The sequence below is a fragment of the Staurois parvus genome, unplaced genomic scaffold, assembly GCF_062004578.1.
Source record: "Staurois parvus isolate SC_StPar_1 unplaced genomic scaffold, SC_StPar_1.0 ptg000160l, whole genome shotgun sequence".
In the NCBI taxonomy this organism is placed as follows: domain Eukaryota; kingdom Metazoa; phylum Chordata; class Amphibia; order Anura; family Ranidae; genus Staurois; species Staurois parvus.
In genome coordinates this window covers 2111342-2135014 of record NW_028317956.1, presented here as the reverse complement: position 1 = coordinate 2135014, position 23673 = coordinate 2111342, and the positions used below count along the sequence as shown (strand labels likewise).

At 42.2% G+C, this 23673-nt stretch overlaps 1 protein-coding gene across 17 annotated transcripts in view; it reads right to left on the bottom strand.

Annotated features, from left to right (window-relative positions):
* Positions 1 to 23673, bottom strand: part of LOC149463075 (cyclin-dependent kinase 11B) — a 74062-nt gene that overhangs the window by 5716 nt on the left and 44673 nt on the right. For all 17 annotated transcript variants that reach the window (XM_089675965.1, XM_089675969.1, XM_089675963.1 and 14 more), the window contains 5 exons: positions 21512 to 21633; positions 11244 to 11349; positions 7347 to 7468; positions 4729 to 4836; positions 1471 to 1587 (listed from right to left, as the gene is read on the bottom strand). In XM_089675965.1, the coding sequence (XP_089532091.1) occupies positions 1471 to 1587; positions 4729 to 4836; positions 7347 to 7468; positions 11244 to 11349; positions 21512 to 21633 (575 nt within the window). The remainder of the gene's footprint in view (positions 1 to 1470; positions 1588 to 4728; positions 4837 to 7346; positions 7469 to 11243; positions 11350 to 21511; positions 21634 to 23673) is intronic.

The window sequence follows — 23673 nt, the reverse complement described above, 5'->3', positions numbered from 1 at the left end:
TACACCCTTTCCCCAAAAAACAACTAAAACTGCTTTTTTTTGGGTATGCTATGTGAATAGACACACAATCATATAGTGGGGCTTTCTCAAATTTGACTGCAAAAGTAAAAATATGCTTTAAACCTAAGATTATGGACCAATTGGGATGCCCACCACACTAATGGGCTATTGCGACAGCACAGGGATAGGCTTTCAATCCATTTAGCCTGTACAAGAAGTGTATTCCTAACACTACTAGAGGTGTTAACATTAACCACTTAAGGATCGCCCTATAGCAGATATACTGCTACAGGGCAGCACCTGTGTGCAGAATCACGTGTATATACTCAAGTCATTTTACATTTCCGAGTAGGGGGCTCGCACAAGCTGCGTGCGCGTCCTAAACGCGCCGCCATCCACGGCCGCAGATGTCAATCACCGGGCCCCGGCTGGTAATTACTTGCCGGCGCCCGGTGATTACCGAGCATCTCCGACGGGGAGGAAGATTGTTTGGTTTACAATTTTTTTACCAAAAGTCGCTGATCGCCGCCATTACTAGTAGGAAGAAAAAAAAAAATTGCCCCATTATCAATACCGCCATTTGTAAACCCTATAACGTCCGTGTAAACCAATTAATATACATGTATTGGGATTTTTTTTTAGCAAAGACATGTCACAGAATACATTTTGGCCTAAATTTATGACAAAATTAGATTTTTAAAATTTTTTTTATTGGACATGTTTAATAGCAAAAAGCCCAAAATATTGTTTTTTTTCTCAAAATTGTCGGTCTTTTTTTGCTTATAGCGCAAAAAATAAAAAAAAACACAGGCGATCAAAGACCACCTAAAGAAAGCTCAATTCGTGGGAAAAAAAAAGGACATACATTTAATTTGGGTGTAGTGTTGCATGACTGCGCAATTGTGAGTTAAAATAACACAGCATCGTAATGCAAAAAATGGCCTGGGCAGGAAGGGGGGTAAATCCACAGGAGGGCAAGTGGTTAAGAAAGGAACTGAGGTGCCTGCTCTGTTCTAACAGCACTAGTTTGGATAATTAGGTAATTGGTTTGTAGGGCGAAATGCGTCAGTGGGCGTGGCCATTACAGCAGCTGAGGCTATTCCTTAACATTGTACTCCTGGGGTCGGTTGAGCAGTGTCCATCCCTTCACTTGTATTGGTTATCAGTGAATTGTGGGTGCAATCTCAGGCTCCTGCAGACACTTACTTCAGTTTTCTGCCTGTATTTCCATAAGGGATTTCTGTTATAAAGCTTGAGAAAATGTCACTGAACTACAGGGGGTTCTTATCAGTGGCCTCGTAGTTCATTGAGAACTACAAGCCGTCTGCTGCAGAGGCAGACAGGACTTAAAGTTTATTTATTCATAGATCTCTCTGGATGATGACAAAGCTATGTGGGTGAAGGTGAGGGGGAGGTCCTGGAGGCATGGTATACCCTAAATATGGGTGTAACATATTCCTTAAACCTTACCTTAAATATTCTATTAATTTGGTCAATCTCAGATTTTCCTGGGAAGAGCGGTTTCTGGGTCAGCAGCTCCCCAAAAATACATCCCACTGACCACATATCTATGGCTGTAGAGTACTCCTGGAGAAGAAAATGGTAGATAATGTAGAATTAGAAAACTAAATCAAAGCAGTGATGTTGAAGAGTACTGTACTATAGCAATCATCATAATTCTGAGAAGAAATAGTACTCAGACGGCAGACTCCAAACTTGTTTCTTATGGCCACAAATTAATGAATTAGCCACCATTAACTCTCATGAGGTCACTGCTGCCGAGATGCCCAGGTCAATTTAGCAGCAAGCAAACAATGGTTAACTTGTCAATAACTATATGACTAATATGCACACCTAAAAATACTTTTTATATACAGAAGTTTTAAGAGCATTTTGTTTGATACACTGGTTTAATAAAAAGACACATTTTTATTTAATATACAGGTGAAACTCGAAAAATTAGAATATCGTGCAAAAGTTAATTTCAGGAATGCAACTTAGAAGGTGAAACTAATATATGAGATAGACATGCAAAGCAAGATAGTTCAAGCAGTGATGTCATAATTGTGAGGATTATGGCTTATAGCTCATGAAAACCCCAAATCCACAATCTCAGAAAATTAGAATATTACATGCAATCAATAAAACAAGGATTGTACATAGAACAATATCGGACCTCTGAAAAGTATAAGCATGCATATGTACTCAGTACTTGGTTTGGGCCCCTTTTGCAGCAATTATTGCCTCAATGTGGCGTGGCATGGAAGCTATCAGCCTGTGGGACTGCTGAGGTGTTATGGAAGACCAGGATGCTTCAATAGCGGCCTTCAGCTCTTCTGCATTGTTCGGTCTCATGTCTCTCATCTTTCTCTTGGCAATGCCCCATAGATTTTCTATGGGGTTTAGGTCAGGCGAGTTTGCTGGCCAATCAAGCACAGTAATCCCACGATCATTGAACCAGGTTTTGGTGCTTTTGGCAGTGTGGGCAGGTGCCAAGTCCTGCTGGAAAATGAAGTCAGCATCCCCATAAAGCTCATCTGTGGAAGGAAGCATGAAGTGCTCCACAATCTCCTGGTAGATGGCTGCCGTGACCCTGGACTTAATGAAGCACAGTGGACCAACACCAGCAGATGACATGGCTCCCCAAATTAACACAGCCTGTGGAAACTTTACACTGGACTTCAAGCATCTTGCAGTGTGTGCCTCTCCATTCTTCCTCCATACTCTGGGTCCTTGGTTTCCAAATGAGATGCAAAAGTTGCTCTCATCAGAAAAGAGGACTTTGGACCACTGAGTAACAGACCAGGTCTGTTTTTCTTTAGCCCAGGTAAGACTCTTCTGACGTTGTTTGTTGTTCAGGAGCGGCTTGACAAGAGGAATACAACATTTGAAGTCCATGTCCAGGATCCATCTGTGTGTGGTGGCTCTTGATGCACTGACTCCAGCCTCAGTCCACTCCTTGTGAAAGTCCCCAACACTTTTGAATGGCCTTTTCCTGACAATCCTCTCCAGGCTGCGGTTATCCCTGCTGCTTGTGCACCTTTTTCTTCCACACTTTTCCCTTCTACATAACTTTTTATTAATGTGCTTTGATACAGCACTTTGGGAACATCCAACTTTTTTTGCAATTACTTTTTGAGGCTTTCCCTCCTTATGGAGGGTGTCAATGATGGTTTTCTGCACAACTGTCAGGTCAGCAGTCTTTCCCATGATTGTGATTCCTACTGAACCAGACAGAGACCATTTAAAGGCTCAGGAACCCTTTGCAGGTGTTATGGCTTAATTAGCTGATTAGAGTGGGACACTTTGAGCCTAGAATATTGCACCTTTTCACAATATTCTCATTTTCTGAGATTGTGGATTTGGGGTTTTAATGAGCTGTAAGCCATAATCATCACAATTATGACAAATCACAGCTTGAACTATCTTGCTTTGCATGTAATGAGTCTATCTCATATATTAGTTTCACCTTTTAAGTTGCATTACTGAAATAAATGAAATTTTGCACAATATTCTAATTTTTTGAGTTTCACCTGTAGGCTGAGAAAAGTGTAAAAAAATAAAGCAAGTTACACTTTTTCTTCTTTAACTTATTTCTCTTAATACTGTAATTGTATCAGACAAATACAAGTATTGAATGTAATTAATGCACTGCAGATTTCACTACAGCCTGAGGATGGTGGGTTTTATCTGCAGAATTGAATTCTTTGAAACCCTAAGAACAAGTGGATGATTTCAAACGGTTATTGACAGCCGTAATTGAGAGCCAACAATCACACACAAAGAACACCACACTTTCCCAACAAGAGTGCCTGTTTTTCTCAACACATTAGCTTTCATCATCAGGAGATAGATACAATGCTCCACCCTAACCCTGACCACTAATTCTGCTCCCTGTAACCCCACCCCTAATAATAACCTTCCTAATGTAAATCTAACCTTTTGTTTGCATTCTCCTCTCGCTGAGTTCCTCCACGCTAAAGACTAAAGCTAGCCATAGATGAATCGAAGTTTGACCAGTTCAGCAATGACCGGCCGAATTTGAATCCGTCTAGAGGCAGGCTGACTTTATGGAGGTTGGTCAATGAATATGGTGATGGGGGAAATCAATTTTCTTTCCTGTAAGCTGTGGTTGCAGGAAAGAAAATGACTTAGTTTATGGCCTGCCTAACCCATCTATATCAGTGGCAGGATTCCGGTTACAGGATCTACCATTTAGATTTATTTGATCACTTGAACAGGTCCCTTTTCCATCAGCAGCTCACAACATCACTTTGATATCAAACTTCTGTTATAACCTCACCTTTTTATAGCAGTCGTATACAAAGTATGAGACTTCTGCAGGCCATAGACTGTTCGTATATCGGCCGATTTTTCGTCCGAAAGAATAAATCGGCAAATTTTTGCACCGTTAGTGGGGCAATATCATCGACCGATTTTTGCGGTTCCTCATTTCTTTTATCAGTCATGCTGGAAAATTTGCGAAAAACGGCCGATTTTCACAATCATTGGTGGCAACAGAACGACCGATGTTTTGTTTTTCAGCTGAAAAATCGGCCGATAAACGAACCGTCTATGGCCTGCATTATCAAAAAGGAGCTAGTTTTAATATTCAGTTCAGAAGTAAGAACTTAATTTGCCCACTGCTCTCTAAAATCTTTATATGTAAACACCACAATAACAAGCCATGTTGTGCTGTCAAATGCCAACATTTTTTAAGGTACTTACCTTAGTTCCAAGTAAAAGCTCCGGGGCTCGGTACCACAGAGTCACTACAATGGGTGTGTAAGGTTTAAGTGGAGAACCATACTCACGGGCCAAACCAAAGTCCCCAACCTGTAAGAAAATCATTACTCAAGACACTATAAAACAACACTGATCCAATTATAGCTTACAGGTAAATACAAATGAAGGAACAAGTCAAATTATTGGCAAACGGATGCTGAAGGTGGCGTGAATCTCACTGAAAATTTGCTGTCCACTTCAGAATGCTAAATTTTAAAAAGCCCATCTAATAACCTTTATAGCTTTATAATACAAGACTAACTGAGACACAAAAGGGTGTTAATACACAGGTCACAGATGGGGAGGGGAAGGGAAGTACAAATGGGGTGACCTAAAGGGTTAAAAAAATACCATGATCAAATAATTAAACCCCCCCCCATTTTCACTGCGATTGTCTACAGCTGCCTACCTCCCTTCTTTCTAAGGCCCATCCTCCATTGTGAGGGGAAGGGGATGGCTTTCAAATGTTAAAACTGCAATGTTTATATTAATGATAGCCCTAATTGACCATCACAACAATCACAAGGCACAGAGCTATTCTAATTTGCTCACTGCATTTTGCTGCTCATTTGCACTGTTTAAGGCGATTCTAAAATAACAAACATGTCTATACTTACCTGCTGTGTGCAGTGTTTTGCACAGAGCAGCCTGGATCCTCCTCTTCTCGGGTGCGCCGCAGGTTCTCCTGGCCTCTCCCTCCAGTTGGGTGCCCCCACAGCAAGCAGCTTTCTATGGGGGCACCCGCTGCTCCGTGTGTCCATTCACACAGGGAGCAGTGGCTTGGCCCCACCCCTCTCTCCTCATTAGCTGACTGGCTGTGATTGACAGCAGCTTGCTGTCTCAGCCAATGAGAAGGCAGAGACTCGGGACAGCCAAGGATATCTTTCACATCGCTTGAATGCGCTCGAGTATTGGGGGGGGGGGGGGGCACTGCTGCACACAGAAGGTTTTTTACCTTCATGCATAGAATGCATGAAGGCAAAAACACCTTCAGCCTTTACATCCACTTTAAAGACAGTTCGATCACAGGCCTTCAAAGAGTGCACTGGCTGCCCGTGAGTATTGTCTGCAGTGTTGTGATAACTCCACATACCAACTACTTTTTTTTTTTTTTTGTAATACAGTATATGATGATCGTAGGATGGTTAAACAGTAAACTTGTATCACCTCACTGGGCTTCTTCATGCATCAAACAGAATGAGCAAGGACAACCCGAGATCAGTTAAAAATATCTAATCGTTTAAAAGGGCCTGTGCAGACAGCTTTTGTTCACTTCAAGCGGGTTTTTTTTTAACCTAAAATAAACAATTGTTCCATATAGGATAACTATAATAATGTAATCTGGCCAAAGGTAATCTTATATCTATAGGAACATTAACCACTTCAATTCCAGGCACTTTTACCCCCTTCCCGTCCAGGCCAATTTTCAGCTTTCAGTGTTGTCACACTTTGAATGACAATTGTGCGGTCATGCAACACTACCCATAAAAAAAATGTTATTTTTTTCCACACAAACAGAGCTTTCTTTTGGTGGTATTTAATCACCATTGAGTTTTTTATTTTTTGCTAAACAAAAAAAACCTGAAACTTTTGAAAAAAAACTCCTTTTTCTCCGTTTTGTTATAAAACTTTGCAAATCACATTTCTTCATAAATGTAGGTCAAAATGTAGTCTGCTACATTTCTTTGGTAAAAACACCCCAAATTAGTGTATATTATTCAGTCTGATGGAAAGTTATAGTTATAAAGTTACCAAGGTATATATATCTGACAGTCAATCAATGTACTGACGGCCAGGCCAATCTAATTTCTTGAGGCCTGAAAATGCCAGCATAGCACAAATACCCCCCCAAATTACCCACTTTTGGAAAATAGACAGTCCAAGGTATTTAGTAAGAGGCATGGTGAGTTTTTTGGAGGTTGTAATTTTTTGTTACAATTTTTTGGAAAATGTAGAAATTAAAAAAAAACAATTTTAATTTTTTTCCAAATTTGTCTATTTTTTATTACACTAGTTTTTCTTTTTTTACTATTTTGTTTTCAAAACACCATGACCAAAGTAACATATAACTACTCTGGGCAAGAGATCAGGATTTTTTTTTTTTTTTTTACACATTATGATTGCCAATACCAATGTATTTCATTGATATTTGCAATCATTGTTACTGAATGAAAACGGATTCATTCAATCTTTTGTTGTGAATAGCTGTGATTGAGCAAAGCTCACCACATGATAGATGGGTTGTGATTGGCCCTGTTAGTACCATGTGACTGCTTTGATCAATCACAGTTAACAACACAATTGTATACAATGAATGGCATGACAGGAAGCCATCCATTGTATACAATCGACATGTGATCTGCTGTGACTGGTCACAGTGGTCACATGACACTGGCAACAGGCTGAGTAGTGGATATGTCATCGACTGTGTGTCCTGTGTACACAGCCAGTGACAGATTTTGACAGGACATCATATGATGCCCAGTCACAACGGCATGTCCCTCCTGGCCGTCAATCTGCTATAGGTCGGGCAGGAAGGTGTTAAATATCTATGTACTTACCTTTAATATACCAGCATGACTGAGCAGCAAATTTGAGGTCTTGAGATCCCTATGAAGAATCCAGTTATCATGCAGATGGCGAACTCCTCGTAACAGCTGAATCATTAGCGTTTTCACCTCACCTGTGGACATGGTAAATGGATAAGTACTGGTACTCTTTACAGTTCACAGTATGCCTAGCACACAGGCTAAATACACAAGTGCTACAAAGCTTTCTTTATCTGAGCTAATCAGCAACAGATGTCAGTTAACAGGAAAAAAAAAAAAAAAAATGTAAACCTAACTTACAGTGAACTGTACTAAAACTCTGGATGTAAGAATTATCAGTTCTGAGAATTATCAGTGTCCAAAACCTATAATGGGTGGTTTTTTAGTCACTTCAGTGTTATAACATATAGACTCCCCAGGTTTGGATTATAGAAAAAAAAACCAAAAACTGGTTACAAAACAATGCTCAAGAATTACTGGCCAGTTTTGCAGCGAATGTTTATATAATCTTCTATGAAAGAAGAAGAAAAAAAAAAAAGGGGTTCAGACAAGCATACAGCTACAGTGTCTGGTTCCTACAAATTCCAGCCTCAAGATATTCAGCTCATGCAAAAAGTTACAGCCAACTCCGTTTTACATTTATTGTCAGGGCAAAGTAACATTATTTATCTTCCTAAACGGTACCTTTGAAGCTGTACTCCAGGATAAGAAAATATTGTATAAAACACTGGAGCCAAGTGTATTCTTTTTTGAATCTTGAGTGCTCTTTGAGTATTTTCTTCCAAATCTGTGCTGTAATCCAGTAATGTCACTGCTATATTTACAAAATATGTGAGTTTTGCAAAGGGATTTGGTGGACAAAAAAGTGGATTTATATACTTTATGGCTATTGAGAAATCTAATTAAATGAGTTCTAGAGCACAGAGTTCAGCTTTAATAAAACCACTGTGGAAACAGAATATATTTATAGAGCAAATTAACATTTAAAGCAGTTACAAGTGGTTTGAACATGTTTAGATTTACCAACAACAATTTATTACAAAGCCAGCCTAAGCAATCCATTATACCTTTCTTTACCAGAGCCATTCTTCCATTGCTATTTATATAAGTTTATTTATTTATTTATTTATCGAGTTTATATAGCGCCAAAGGGTTTGCTCAGCGCTGTACAATAGAGGGGGGACAATACATGAAACAGTACAGTAACATCAAACAGCACACAAGGGGTAAGAGGGCCCTACTCTTTCGAGCTTACAATCTAGGAGGGAGGGGGTAGAGGTACAGGAGGAAATGGCTGTGGGGGATGGAGTGGTAGGAGGAGGGAAGGGCAGCGGCTGTTAGGTGAGGGTGGGGTAGGCTTCCCTGAAGAGGTGGGTTTTCAGGGAGCGCCTGAAGGTGAGGAGGGAAGGTGACAGTCTGATGGATTGGGGTAGTGAGTTCCAGAGGATGGGGGAGGACCTGGAGAAGTCTTGCAGTCGTGCGTGGGAGGAGGAGACCAGGGAGCAAGATAGAAGGAGGTCCTGTGAAGAGCGAAGGGTACGGGTAGGGTGGTACTTGGGAATCAGGTCGGTGAGGTAGTTAGGGGCAGTGTTGTGAATGGCTTTATAGGTCAGAGTGAGCAGTTTGAATTTAATGCGTTGGGCAATGGGGAGCCAGTGGAGGGAGAGGCAGAGGGGGGTGGCAGAGGTGGAGCGGCTGGTGAGGTGGATGAGTCTGGCAGCTGAGTTCAGGATGGTCTGAAGCGGGGAGAGTTTGCACTGGGGTAGGCCGATGAGGAGGGAGTTGCAGTAGTCAAGGCGTGAGATAATCAGGGAGTGAACGAGTAGTTTAGTGGTGTCTGGGGTAAGGAAGGAGCGTATTTTGGCGATGTTGCGAAGGTGGAGCCTGCATGTATTTGTGAGTGATTTGACAGTTAAAGTGTGCATTTTAGGCATAAAGCACACTTAAAATCCCCAAAACAGTTTATATTTGCTGAAATCAATTACCCTGAAATATATGATGATGGTAATTGCAATTTATGTCACACATAATTATAGTAAAATATAAAAGTTGAGCTTTTGTTGGTTTTTTTTTTTTTATTTTTATAAACATTTTTTAACCTAACTTTACTGCTATCATAAGCTTCCAGTGTAACATCATAGTTCACAGTATCTCTTTAAGAAGACAGCAGGAACTTATCAGACCCCAAAGTCACCTATGCGCTCAAAGGAAGTCCTGGGTAACTTCTACAAGAGAGCAGCCAGCCTGCAGAAAACAAAGGTAAACAAGCTCTCAGCTGCTATAGCAGTTAAGTAAGCACTGTTAAATTGGTGGCAGCAAGAGAGTTAAAGGGACAATGAAGTGAAAGCTTAACCTCCCTAGCGGTATGATTATTTCTGATTTTTGGTGCTGAAAGCGGTACCATTTTTTTGCATGGAAATATGTAGTTTTTTATTGTAGGCTGTAATATTTAGGAATAACTCACTGAAATCTGTCCGAACAAGAGTCTATTAAACATCCCGGGTATGATAAAATTTGAAACACAAAATCATAAATTATAATTTAATAAATAATCATAAAAAATAATATAATAATAATACATTTAATTAAATAATATAATCAAACCAAAAACACTGACATTTGAAATATAGCGCCAAGTTCGCACATTGCTGAGCAAAGTCACAAAATTGTTTTCAGTGTCTGATGACGAATTTCCCCACGAATCATTATCACTCAATTCTGCAAGTGGTTCTGATTTACTATCGCTGTTCTCTAGCTGGTCTAAAACCGCTTTTGACCTAAAGGGACGCTTTTTGGATGCCATGGACTTTTCTAAGTTTCCAGGCAGAAAGAACATTCAAAATGCAGACAGGGGACAGGACAGAGCACTAAGGACAAAATATATGTGAAATGGGTTGAAACAGCAATGTTTTACTATGTAAAATCGTTTTGAAAAAAATGACATTTTTTTTAAATTTTCAAATTTCCCGCCGCCCGTACGTCCCAGGGACCGGAACACAGGAGCCAGATGCCGGCATCAGCCGGAGGAGATGGCCGGGGACGCTGCAGGGGACACATCGCGGGAGCGAAGAACAAGATAAGTGCTGCAGGGACTCCCTATGCAACGCCGCATGGTAAGCCCGAGTGTAGCTCGGGGTTACCGCTTTTGGTACAGACATTTTACCCCGAGCTACACTCGGGAATACCGTTAGGGAGGTTAATGGAGGTTGCCATTACTGAACTCTTCTTTGAGAATGATTATTATTATTATACAGTATTTATAAAGCGCCAATAGTTCGCTCAGCGCTGAACATTACAAAGGGGGACAGAACATGTGACAGAACAATAACAATACAATGCAAAACATGAGGGGATCGAGGACCCTGCTCTTTCAAGCTTACAATCTAGGAGAATGATAGTTCTTTAGCTGCCAGTCTGATGCTTTGACTTCATGTTCTCTGAGTCACTGACCCAGAACAAGTGTAAAGATAAGTTGTTCTAATGGCAGCATGCTTTTTCTGGAGCTGTGACAAACATACTTAAGTCAGACACAGCCAGATGTCTAACATTTACAGAAGGAGGCCTGCAATGGCAGCCCCACATTTCTCTCACTTTAATTTATATCCATGGGGAGCCAATACTACTGTGCATAGTTGTTGTCAAAGCAAAATAACCATAGGTTGTCTCTTAGATTGTAAGCCCCCTGATCCCTCCTGTATTAAACTGTATTGTAATTGTACAGTCTGCCCTTATGTTGTAAAGTGCTGTATAAACTGTTGGCACTATATAAATCCTGTATTATAATAATTTGTTTTTGTTAGTGTAAAGTGTCTTTAAGCAAGCCTTGTAAGCCAGCAAGGTCTCCTGGATCACAGAAAATACCAAACATAAATCATCATAACCTACTGTTACTTACACTACTCAATTTACCTGGTAGAAAGGGTTGTTTCATGGTCTCCATGAGACTCTTCAAATCATGTTCCACATAGTTCATTACAATATAAATTTTGTCCATGTTGCTCCCGACAACAATTTCCTGCCAGAAGACACGAAAGAAAAGTATGAGCACACCAACACTTAACCTCTTCAAGCCGACCCTAAGCAAACATGCAGCCTCTCAGCGGCTGGGCCTTGACACGAGCGACCGCATATTTGCATACCATTTGTAAACATGTGCTGAGAGCGTGCTCCCAACACATTTGTCGATCTCCCACGGAAAGGTCCCGACACGTGCTGCTGTGACAGCCAATCATGGCGGTCACATGACACTAAATCACGCCCCACCTCCCGGCGTCAGAAACACCTTAAAGGGCCAGGAGGCGCCCGGCGCGAAGGGGTTAAATGTCACAACATAACAAGTAGTCCCAGACTGTGAGAATGTGTAGGAAAACCCTGCAAACAGGAAATTCAGTAGGTATGGCTGGCCAATGTACACAGATAGGCACAAATGAAGTACAGGAACAGGAATTTTAAAAACATTAACACACATGGGAATAATGAAAAACCTGAAAAGAGAAATTGAATCAATAAAAAAAAAAAGACTATAGAGTCTGAATAAAATGGAATATTCCCCCACTTGCTGCCCACCCACAGTACTTTTACTGTGGATGGGCAGCATGGCCAATCTTAGCAACGTAAATATATTTTACCTGCCACATGCGCAATGGCAGCTCCCTGAAATGCTGTGTTCACTATGAGATCACAATGTAAACAAAGCTGTTAGAAATTTAACCACTTCAAGTCCAGACACTTTTACCCCCTTCCTGTCCAGGCCAATTTTCAGCTTTCAGTGCTATCACACTTTGAATGACAATTGGGCGGTCATGCAACACTGTACCCATATGAGACAGATAAAAATCCCAGTGGTGAATAAATACCACCAAAATAAAGCTTTATTTTTTTGCTATGTAATTGAAAAAGTCCAAAAATTTTGAAAAAAAAAAAAAAAGTGTTTTTCCTATAAAATTTTGCAAATAAATAATCTTTCATCATAAATCTTGGCAAAATTTATTCAGTTATCTTTTTAGTGAAAAAAAAAAAAATTAGTTTATACCCAAAAATTATAATTTTTAAATTTCTTTTTATATTATTTTATTATATTATTTATGGGTTTTTTTTATTTTGTTTTTTTTTTTTTACATACTGTCACCCTAGCAGTACAGTGTCACCATGGTGACACTGTACTGCTTGTAGGGGGGTGATGAAGATTTTTTTTACACTGATTGTTTTTACACCCATAAAGGCTGTAAAAGCAATAATTTCTCCTCTCTGGCTGCATTCTTGAGAACTACTGTGAGCTGTGATTGGTCACAGCTTGTCACATGGTACAAGGCTGTTGTGAATAGCCTTGTACCATGTGACCTCTGTGATCATTCACAGATTTCACACGTAGTAAGCAATGATGTCAGAAGTGACATCTTGCTTACTACTCTGCATTGGCCAGTGATGACATGATCGGGACCTCGCACAGAGGTCCCGTATGACAATCGGTGTTCTACTGTGTCCGGAGGACACAGCGGGCACCGGATCGCGGTGATGCTCGCTGCACCAGAGTGCGCACAAGCAGGGGGCGGGGAGGCCGTTTATAAATGGCCACCAGCCCCTACACTGCCACCGTCCCACGGGAGGTGGTTAATTCATAACAGCTGTGATTCATTATGAACCAAGCCATGATTGGCCCACAACTATCACATGTACAGTTGGGTTCAAAATAATAGCAGTGTGTTGAAAAAAGTGAATAAAGCTCAAAATCCTTCTAATAGCTTTTATTTCCATACACACAAATGCATTGGGAACACTACACATTCTATTCCAAATCAACCTGAAGAAAAATATATCAAATGTGTGTTGTTCCACTAAAAAATTGAAGAAAAGTGAATATTAGACTGGTCAAAAAAATAGCAGTGTTTGTATTCTTCTTAACAAACTCAAACATTCACTATATAAACTGAAACATGTTTGAAGATTTTGCTTTCCTTTGAATCACTTAATGAATATTTAGTTGTATAAGCACTGTTTCTGAGAACTGCTGTACATCTGTGTTGCATGGAGTCAACCAACTTCTGGCAACTGTGAACAGGTATTCCAGCCCAGGATGATTGGACTACATTCCACAGTTCTTCTCTATTTCTTGGTTTTGCCTCAGAAACTGCATTTTTAATGTCACCCCACAAGTTTTCTATTAGATTAAGATCCGGGGATTGGGCTGGCCACTCCATAACGTCAATCTTGTTGGTCTGGAACCAAGATGTTGCACGTTTACTGGTGTGTTTGGGGTCGTTGTCTTGTTGGAACACCCATTTCAAGGGCATTTCCTCTTCAGCATAAGGCAGCATGACCTCTTCAAGTATTCTGATGTATTCAAACTGATCCATGATCCCTGGTATGCGATAAATAGGCCCAACACCGTAGTATGAGAAACATCCCCATATCATGATGCTTGCGCAACCATGCTTCACTGTCTTCACAGTGTACTGTGGCTTGAATTCAGTGTTTGGGGGTCGTCTGACAAACTGTCTCCGGCCACTAGACCCAAAAAGAACAATCTTACTTTCATCAGTCCACAAAATGTTGCACCATTTCTCTTTAGGCCAGTCAATGTGCTCTTTGGCAAATTGTAACCTCTTCAGCACATCTTTCTTTCAACAGTGGGACTTTGTGGGGGCTTCTTGCAGATAGCTTGGCTTCACATAGGCGTCTTCTAATTGTAACAGTACTCACAGGTAACTTTAGACCTTCTTTGATCTTCCTGGAGCTGATTGTTGGCTGAGTCCTTGCCATTTTGGCTATTCTTCTATCCATTCGAATGGTAGTTTTTTGCTTTCTTCCACGTCTTTCAGGTTTTAGTTGCCATTTTAAAGCATTTGCGATCATTTTAGCTGAGCAGCCTATCATTTTCTGCACTTTTTTTATATGTTTTCCCCTCTCCAATTAACTTTTTAATCAAGGTACGCTGTTCTTGTCTGGAACGACCCATTTTACTCAGAATTTCAGAGAAAAATGCACTGTAACCAGTATGCACAACATTTGCTGCCTTCCTTCCTTAAATAAGGGCAATAATTGCCACCTGTTTTTCAAAGAATGAATGACCTTACTAAGAGAACTCCACACTGCTATTTTGAAAATGCCCCTTTCAATTAGTGATTCAATTGCACAGAATCAGCAGCATGAATGTTATGACTGTTGGGTCTGTTGGATTTCTATTACTCTACTACACCTGCTAGTAAATTATTTGCCATGTAGAAATATCATTTCTATCAAAAACAGTGATTGATCAGGTTAGTGATGTCTGACTGCTATTATTTTGAACACAACTGTACCAGGGGCAATTACAGCACCCTCAAACAAGTGATTAGCTGTAGCCAGTTACAGCATGTCAACAATAACCCCAGCAGTTATGAATGCAACCCATTCAAGACAGTTCAAACAACTTTGGGCCCAATTTGGACATTTTCACTTTTGTTGCCAGCGGTTTAGACATTAATGGCTGTGTGTCGAGTCATTTTGAGGGGAGAGCAAATTTACACTGTTATACAAGCTGTACACTCACTACTTTATATTGCAGCAAAGTGTCATTTCTTCAGTGTTGTCACATGAAAAGATAGAATATTTACAAAAATGTGAGGGGTGTACTCACTTATGAAAGTATGCAAAAAAAAAAGTTAAAAAAATTTAATTAAAAAATTATTTAATTTTTATTATTATTGTTTTATAAGATACACTCAGTCAGTATCCCTGATCATCGTTGCACCAGTCATACAATGACGCTGTACTGCACTGGTGAAAGTATGTAAAAACAAAACCTAATTTTATTTAAATTTCTTTTTAAATTTCATAAAACTCGCCATGCCTCTTACTAAATACCTTGGACTGTCTACTTTCCAAATAAGGGTCATTTGGGAGGAATTTGAAATGTCCTGGCAGTTTAGGGCCTCAAGAAATGAGGCGTCAGTACATCAGAACTGATCAAATTGCAAATATACAGTATACACCATAGTTTGTAGACTCTAACTTTCACACAGACTAAATGATTTATAAAGATTTGGGTTATTTTTACCAAAGAAATGCAGAAGAGTGCATTTTGGCTTAAATTTCTGAAGAAAGATTATTTGCAAGATTTTCAGTATTGTTCATTTATATAGCAAAAAAATGAAACCCAATAGTGATTAAATACCACAAAGAGAAAGCTCTATTTGTGCGAAAAAAATTATAATGTAATTAGGCTACAGTGTTGCATGACTGCTCAATTGCAGGTTAAAGTAGCGCAATACTGAATTGCAAAAAAAAATGCCATGGTCATAAAGGGAGTAAAACTTTCCGGAGGTCAAGTCCAAATTAAAAATGTAAACATGACTTTTTTTGGTCAGGTAATTTTCCTTTTGTATATACGGCATTTTTTTTTTTTTATTTCTTATCCAGACAGCAGCTTTAAGCACCTTTCATTGCTGTCTCTATTTAACTGTAGCTTACAGAGATCTTTTTGTGGTCTATTGTAAACACTGAACTGCCAAAATCAGACCAATAATTCCTTATCAGACAACTTGCGTGCTGCTCTCTTTCACATATTTTGCACAAACACCCCACTGTGCAAAAGTTATCGTCAGTTGTTAAAAAATGCTGCAAATTAAGAATGTTTTCAGAAATAGAAGTGTTAATAGCATATTATTATCAATTAACGAAATGGAAAGTAAATAAACAGAAGAGAAATCCAAAACAAACTGATATTTCCTGCTTCCACGCACCAACCCCTCCCTCCTAGGTGCCCTCTGGAATGCCCGCTCAGCCTCTAACAAACTCTCTACTATCAATGACCTCTTCCTCTCCCACTCCCTCAACCTTCTTGCTATTACTGAAACCTGGCTCCAGGATTCCGACTCTGTCTCCTCAGTTGCACTCTACCATGGTGGCCTCCTCTGGACTCACTCGCCCATACCCAGCGGACGAAAAGGGGGCGGAGTCTGACTTCTTCTTTCCCCACAAAGCACGTTCCAGGTTCTTCCTGCCCCTCCGTCTCTCCGCTCTTTTGAAGTGCATTGTATTAGTCTCTTTTCTCCTGTTTGAGTATCGCTGTCATCTACTGGCCCCCGGGCCCAGTTTCAAGCTTTCTCGATGACTTTTCAGCATGGCTACCATACTTTCTCTCCTCTGGAGGTGCCTGCCATCATCCTCAGTGACTTTAACATCCCAGTCAATGTTCACACCTCTGCCACCTCTCAACTACTCAACTTAACTTCCTCTTTTAACCTAACACAATGGTCACAATCCACCACCCACTGCAATGGCAACACCCTTGACCTTGTATTTACCCACCTATGCACTCCCTGTAACCTCTCTAACACCCCTTTTCCTCTCTCTGATCACAACTTTATCAGCTTCACACTCTCCCTGCCTCCTACCTCCCATGCCATCAACCAGCAAACCGTTACCTGTAGAAACCTCCATCACCTCAGCCCTGACCTTCTCTACTCCGCTACTGTGCGCCTCTATGATGAAATTGCACACCTGTCCTGCCCAGAGCTGGCCACATCTGCCTACAACAACTATCATCCTCCCTGGACGCTCTTGCTTCTCTTTCTGCCTCGCCTGTCACAACCCTGGCAAACAGAAGACACCAGAAGTCTCAAGAGACGCAGCCGCACTCTTGAGCGAGCATGGCGTCAAAATAAATCCCTGAAAAACTTTACCCTCTACAAATCCCTGCTCCCATTTGCCTCCAACCATCAGGAGCACCTTGTTCACAACCGTATGAACTGCTACCTCACAGACGACAACCTTCTTGATCCCAGACAGTCTGGCTTCCGTCCACATCATTCCACAGAAACTGCCCTACTAAAACTCACCAATGACCTACTAACTGCTAAAACCAACGGCCATCACTCCATACTCATACTCCTTGACCTTTCCTCTGCCTTTGACAGTCGACCACCCCGCTCCTCCTCAGTAAACTCCACTGCATCGGCCTCCGTGACTCTGCTCTCTCCTGGTTCTCCTCTTACCTTTCTCAGCGCACTTTCAGTGTCACAACTCCTCCTCCTCCGCTTCCTCTTTCTGTTGGGGTACCCCAAGGTTCTGATCTTGGGCCCCTCCTTTTCTCTCTCTATACCTCCTCCCTGGGCCAACTGATAACCTGCCATGGCTTCCAATACCACCTCCATGCTGATGACACCCAGATCTATCTCTCCACTCCCCAGCTCACCCCCTCAATCTCCTCACGTATCACAAATCTACTAAGCAACATATCAGCATGGATGTCACATCACTACCTTAAACTCAATCTTTCAAAAACTGAGCTTGTAATATTTCTTCCTCCCCGATCCCCCACTCACGACTTTACCATCAAGATCAACTACCATTGGTCCTTCCCCTCATGCCAGGGTGCTAGGTGTAATCCTAGACTCTGACCTCTCCTTTGGGCCCCACATCCACTCACTGGCGTTTTCAGCATAAATTCTTTTCGCATCTTTGCACCATTGTTTCCCGACACTCTAAGGGTCTTCTTCTTGTTTTGGGGGACTCAAATGTTACTTTGGATTCCACATTGGATAGGCGCTACGCACGGGGGGCAACCCCCTCTCATGACTTGGTGCTGGAGGAACATATGCGCTCTCTCTTGCGGACGGTGGGGCTAGCTGACGTCTGGAGGGAACTTCACCCAACTGAACGCGACTTTACATTCTATTCCAATCCTCATGACAGTTTTTGTAGAATTGACCATATATTCATGCAGGTTCAGCAGCTTCCCTTGGTCCAGCGGATAACTATTCCCTCCTCACCCTGGTCGGACCATGATCCCTTTGTACTCCTCCTTACCCTCTCTGGGTCAGAACGGCGCCCTTTTCATTGGCGCATCAATGACTCTTTATTGACCACTCAGACTACCTGCCAACAAATAGAATTTTTTTTACGAACATACTTCACAGAAAACTCGGGATCGGTCTCTTGGGCAGTGCCCATATGGGAGGCGCATAAGGCCACTGTGCGGGGTCATGTTATACAGCTGGCGGAGGTCCGGAAGCAGGAGCACCGACTTTTGGAGCTTCATTCTCTCCTGGCCTCTGTGGATGCGCGTTGGAAGTCATCTCCATCCGCGGCCCATAAACGCGCTCGGGACGCTCTGGCGACAGAGTTGGACCTACTTGCCTCTTCGGAGGCGGAAAGGGCCCTGCGTTGGACCAAACACAAATTTTATTCCTGTGCTAATAAGCCAGGTCCAATGCTAGCGAGGAAACTCAATTCTGTGGGGAAACCCCATAAACGATCCGACTGCGGCTTCCCACAGGTGGCTGTACTTCTAATCCCCAGCAGATTGTTTCCCGATTCTCGGACTTCCTTTCGCGCCTCTACACTAACCCAGATCCCTTCCCTGTGGCCCAGGCATTCTTTCAAGATATCCATCTTCCTGGATTATCCGAGGCAGCACAGGTGGCTCTCAACGCCGGTGTCACTGTACCGGAAGTGCTCCAAGCTACCAAATCTTTACGTTCCACCGCGCCCCCCCGTCCCGACGGCTTCTCCGGTCTCTATTATAAGAAATTCTCGGCCCTGTTGGCGTCCTTTTTGGCTATTTCAATGAGTTACGACAGGGCTCCCTGCCCTCTCCAGACGCACTTAGAGAGCATATCTCCATGATTCCTAAGACGACTGATGATGTACAGGAACCGCAAGCCTTCCGGCCCATTTCTCTTCTTAATGAAGACCTGAAGATATTGTGCAAGATCCTTAGTTTTCGCATCAATAAATATTTGCGTAGCCTGGTCCACAGGGACCAAGTAGGGTTCGTCCCTGGGAGGCAGGCGGGTGATAACATTGGTAAGGTGGTCCATCTTATACATTTTCTGCAACAGCGGAAAATCCCAGGATTCTTACTGTTCTTAGACATATATAAAGCCTTTCTCTATCCTGGGAACATCTGCGGTTTGTGCGGTCTCATTGGGGTTTTGGGGATTCTATTCTTTCTTGGATTAAAGCCTTGTATTCTTCTCCTTCGGCCTCCGTTAAATACGCTGGGTATTTTTCGGATCCCTTTCCTATTGGGCGAGGGACGAGACAGGGCTGCCCACTGTCCCCGGCGCTCTTTGTCCTGGCGCTTGAGCCGCTGGCTTTAACGCTCCAGACCGATTGCAACGTATTGGGGGTTCCATACGCGGGACAGGAGTTTAAGCTGAACCTCTTTGCGGACGATGCTCTCTTGACCCTTACTAATCCTCTGACGACGCTTCCTAATTTGCAACGGGTTCTTGAGCGCTTCTCCTTGATTTCGGGTCTCCGTATTAACTTGGATAAGACTGTCGCTCTCAATATTACTTTGGCTTCAGATTTGGTTTTGCGCCTACAATCCCACTTCCCTTACAGGTGGGCTTCCTCTTCTCTTGAATACTTGGGCATTCGCTTGACCCCCACCTATGACTCCCTCTTTGCTGCAAATTATTATCCATTGCTTAGCTCTCTATCTTCTCTTATGCATTCCTGGCAATTTCCGCACCTGTCTTGGATAGGACGGGTTCATTCAGTGAAAATGACCATCCTGCCGAAATTGTTATATTATTTTTGCACCCTCCCAGTGCGGGTTCCCCCTCATTTTCTTCGGCTGCTTCAGGCGAAGTTTATGCGTTTTTCTGGGCCAATAAGCACCCCAGAGTCTCTAGAAATACGCTCTTTGCTCATAGAATCCAGGGGGGTCTTGGGGTGCCTGATGTAACTAAGTATTATCGGGCAAGCCAGATTGCCCCACTGTCTATGTTGCACGCTTCCTCCAACGTTCCTCTCTGGGTCCTGCTGGAACTACCTAATTGTGCCCCTATCGCACCATCGACGCTTCTATGGCTTCCCCCTGCCCTGCGCCCTATGGCGTTGAATCCAATGTTGCTCCATGGCTTACAAGTCTGGGACTCGGTACGTTACTCCAGTGGCCTGATGTCGCCCTTCCTGCCTTTGCTCCCAATTATTAACAACCCTCTTTTCCCACCGGGTTTAGATCACCCGAGGGCGTTTTCTTGGTGGGTGGCTAATGGTTTCTCGCAGGTGCGATACATTTTGATTTTTCGGTCCTTCCCGGAGTCCCGGGATGTTCCCACAGTGGAATTTTTTCGATACCTTCAATTGCGGCACTGACTGCTCTCGCTGCGGGGCACTTCTGCTTTCCCATACCAGAAATCTGCTTTTGAACAGCTTTGCCAGTAGCGTCCGGGTGCCCCGGGCCTTATCTCGCTTCTTTATGCAGCTCTGAACAGACGCTCGTCGCATACTTCTCTTTCATATGTTGTTCAGTGGGAGCGCGAACTGGGAGTGGCTGTGGATCCGGAGGACTGGAATAAGGCCTGGTCACTCATAGCTAAATGCTCATTCAAAACGACCACGCTGGAAGCAGCCTATAAGGTATTGTTTCGTTGGTATTGGGTTCCGGCTCGTTTGGCCCAGGCTAACCCTGCCTGTAGTGATCGATGTTTTCGGGGTTGTGGCCATCGTGGCGATGTATTGCTTATCTGGTGGTCATGCCCGAGGCTGGTTCGTTTTTGGTCTCGTGTGTTTGGCCTCCTTTTCAATTTGTTCCATCTCTCCATACGACGGGATGCTCGGTATGCTTTGCTTCATTGCCCCATACCGGGCCTCTTAGCTCGTCAGCAGAAGTTGGTTTCCTATTTGTTTTTATCGGCCACTAGAACAATTGCTCAGGCCTGGAAGAGTCCGTTTGTCCTTTTTCAGGGGGTGCGGGATGGCCACTATGATGCTCAACGAACAGATGGCGAGTATCTGCAACGACTCACAACGTAAATTTTTGAAAATATGGGAGCCATGACTACAATATGCCTTTCCCACGCTCCCCCCAGCTAGTATGGGGAGGTAATGGCGTTTGGCATTGGCGTTCGTTATCGGCGCTCTTGGACCCCTGCTCTTTGTTTTGTTTTTTTTTTCTCTTTTCTTCTCTCTTTTTCTGTTTGTTTTTGGTGTGACAGTGGACAGCTGTCTTTAGTTGTGATGGTCAGAGTTACGTTAATGTTATTGTAACTTATGTGCCATTGCTAGCCCCTGCGTGGGCATACCTTTTGCCTTGTTGGAATTAGAGCACTGTTTTCTCTATTATGCTTTTTTTTTTTTATTGGTGCAATTGATAGCCCCTGCGTGGGCGTGTTTTGCTGCCTCTGTTTTATACTGTTTTAAAATTCAAATTAATAAAAACCATTGAAATATAAAATGCTTACCCTGACTCGAACAATGTTCTCGTGCTGGGCTTTTAATATAGTGTTGATTTCACGGAGTGATGTTATCGGGAACCCCTCTTTCTCTTTTTCCATTTTCAATCTCTTGAGAGCCACAATTTCATCTACAAAACGGAGGCATAACATTTATCACTACTGTCATTTACAACATCAGTCCACAGATAGGGGTACATCTCACTGAGAATGAAAGATGTTAAGAAATCTACTTATCCTTGACCACAACACTTAACTGTCAGAACCTGCCACAATTGATGGATCAAAGTGGCACACACGTGAAAAACTTCCACTTTTTCAAAAGAAAAAAGAGCAACCGGTACAAAGGCTTTTAGATTTTTAGAGTGCAGTAATGAATTCAATCGACATTACAATATGGACCTACACATAATCAAATGCTCGTAAAAGACACTCTGAACAAATGATTATTTTGAAAACATAAGGCTGTGAGCACAGTTTCTCTAATGCTTAAAGGATTAATTCACCTAAAGAGTGCACTCCTGGGATCAGGCAAGCAAAGACACTTTGTAATAGTGCCTTAGACAAAAACAAGCACTTAAAGTCGTTGCAAAGACTTCAAAGGAGAAGTATGGCCAAAGATACTTCTCCTGACATGACCATCAATACAGGCCCTATGGGAGCCAGGTGTGCTGTGTCGACAGAGAAGTCGACCAATCTCAAAAGTAAGTATTTGGCAATATGGAACAAGCAGGTACATACAAAAAAGCCACATTAACCACTTGCCGCCAAATGACATACGGGTACGTCGGGGCTGTTTAAGTGGTTATATCAGGGTCATGGTTCTGCCAGCTGATCATAGAGCTGATCAGGGATTGGAATGTCCGCAATCATCTCTACGGTCTGAGACCAGAAACATCAAGTGTTTTGTCACTTGCGGTTTGGGCAGAACGTAAACAATCTATTTTTGAATTGGGAAAGCATCTGTTTAAACTGATCTTGGTTTGATCAGATGCTTTTAAGGGCAGATGAGAGATCTAGGGTGTAATAGAGTACATATGTCTCAGTAAGGCTTCTTGCATACTGCAGCTTGAAAAAGCTCAGTACAGCGGGGTTTTTTTCACTGATCTAAAATGCAGCCCATTGTTTACAACGTGCCTGTACACACAGCTGCATAAACATGTGCTGCATATGTGCATAAACAGAGCATAAATATGCAAGGAGTTTGCAATATATTGTGTGCACAAATACGGCAAAACAAATGCCTGAAATTGCCTCCAGAAATGCTGATGCTCAAACATTAGTACCATGTGCAAGAGGCCTAATGAGGACATGTCATGCTTTACTGCTATCACAGGGAATATTTACAAAAAATGTAAGAGGTAATGCAAAAGTAAAAAACTTTAAAAAAGCTTCTCCGTCCCACAGTGCTCACAAGCAAATGTGAACACACACGTTGGTATGTAAATGGTGTTCACACCAGATATCTTCGCAATCACGAAGATATCTTTGCAAACGTCAGATCGAGAGCAATAATCCTAGATTATGAATATCCCTCATTTCAAATGGCCTGCTCGGGCCACATATGATTGCTGCCGTCGAGGCCTCCAAGTCTGAAATGCTTTCTCCTCTCCCTTTACTTCTTCCTGTTTCGACTTTCCTTTCTTTCCAGTCTCCTTTTGGTTCTATTACTGTTACATGTGAAGGGGCATAAACCCTTGGAGCTGACCCTTCTCCGGGTGGCCTTGACCGAGGAAACCATTCTGGGTCCCGGAGGATGTGATCTACTGCTCGAGGGGTTAACTTGGGACTCCTATTGACATCTGTCGCTACGGCAATTGTCTTTACTCTTTTTTTTTTGTTATTCCTTATGTTATACCTCAGCATTGTTTAACCCCGGCGTGGGTGAACTATGTGCCTACCCTTGTTCGTCTTGCATGATAATAAAAAAAAACATTGAAATGGAAAAATAACTTTCAATTAAATTTTGACATGAATCAAAAGTGTACTTGCTGAACACAAACTAAAGCTTTTCCTTAAGTAGCCAGCAGATGAATCACACCACCAGTGTCCTTTCAATAATAAAATATTGTATCAGTTTTAGGTGAATACTAAGTAATTCCTCCATCTGACTATCATAGACACAACACAATGGCTGCAATGTGCAAAAGGGAAAATTTAAACAATATAAT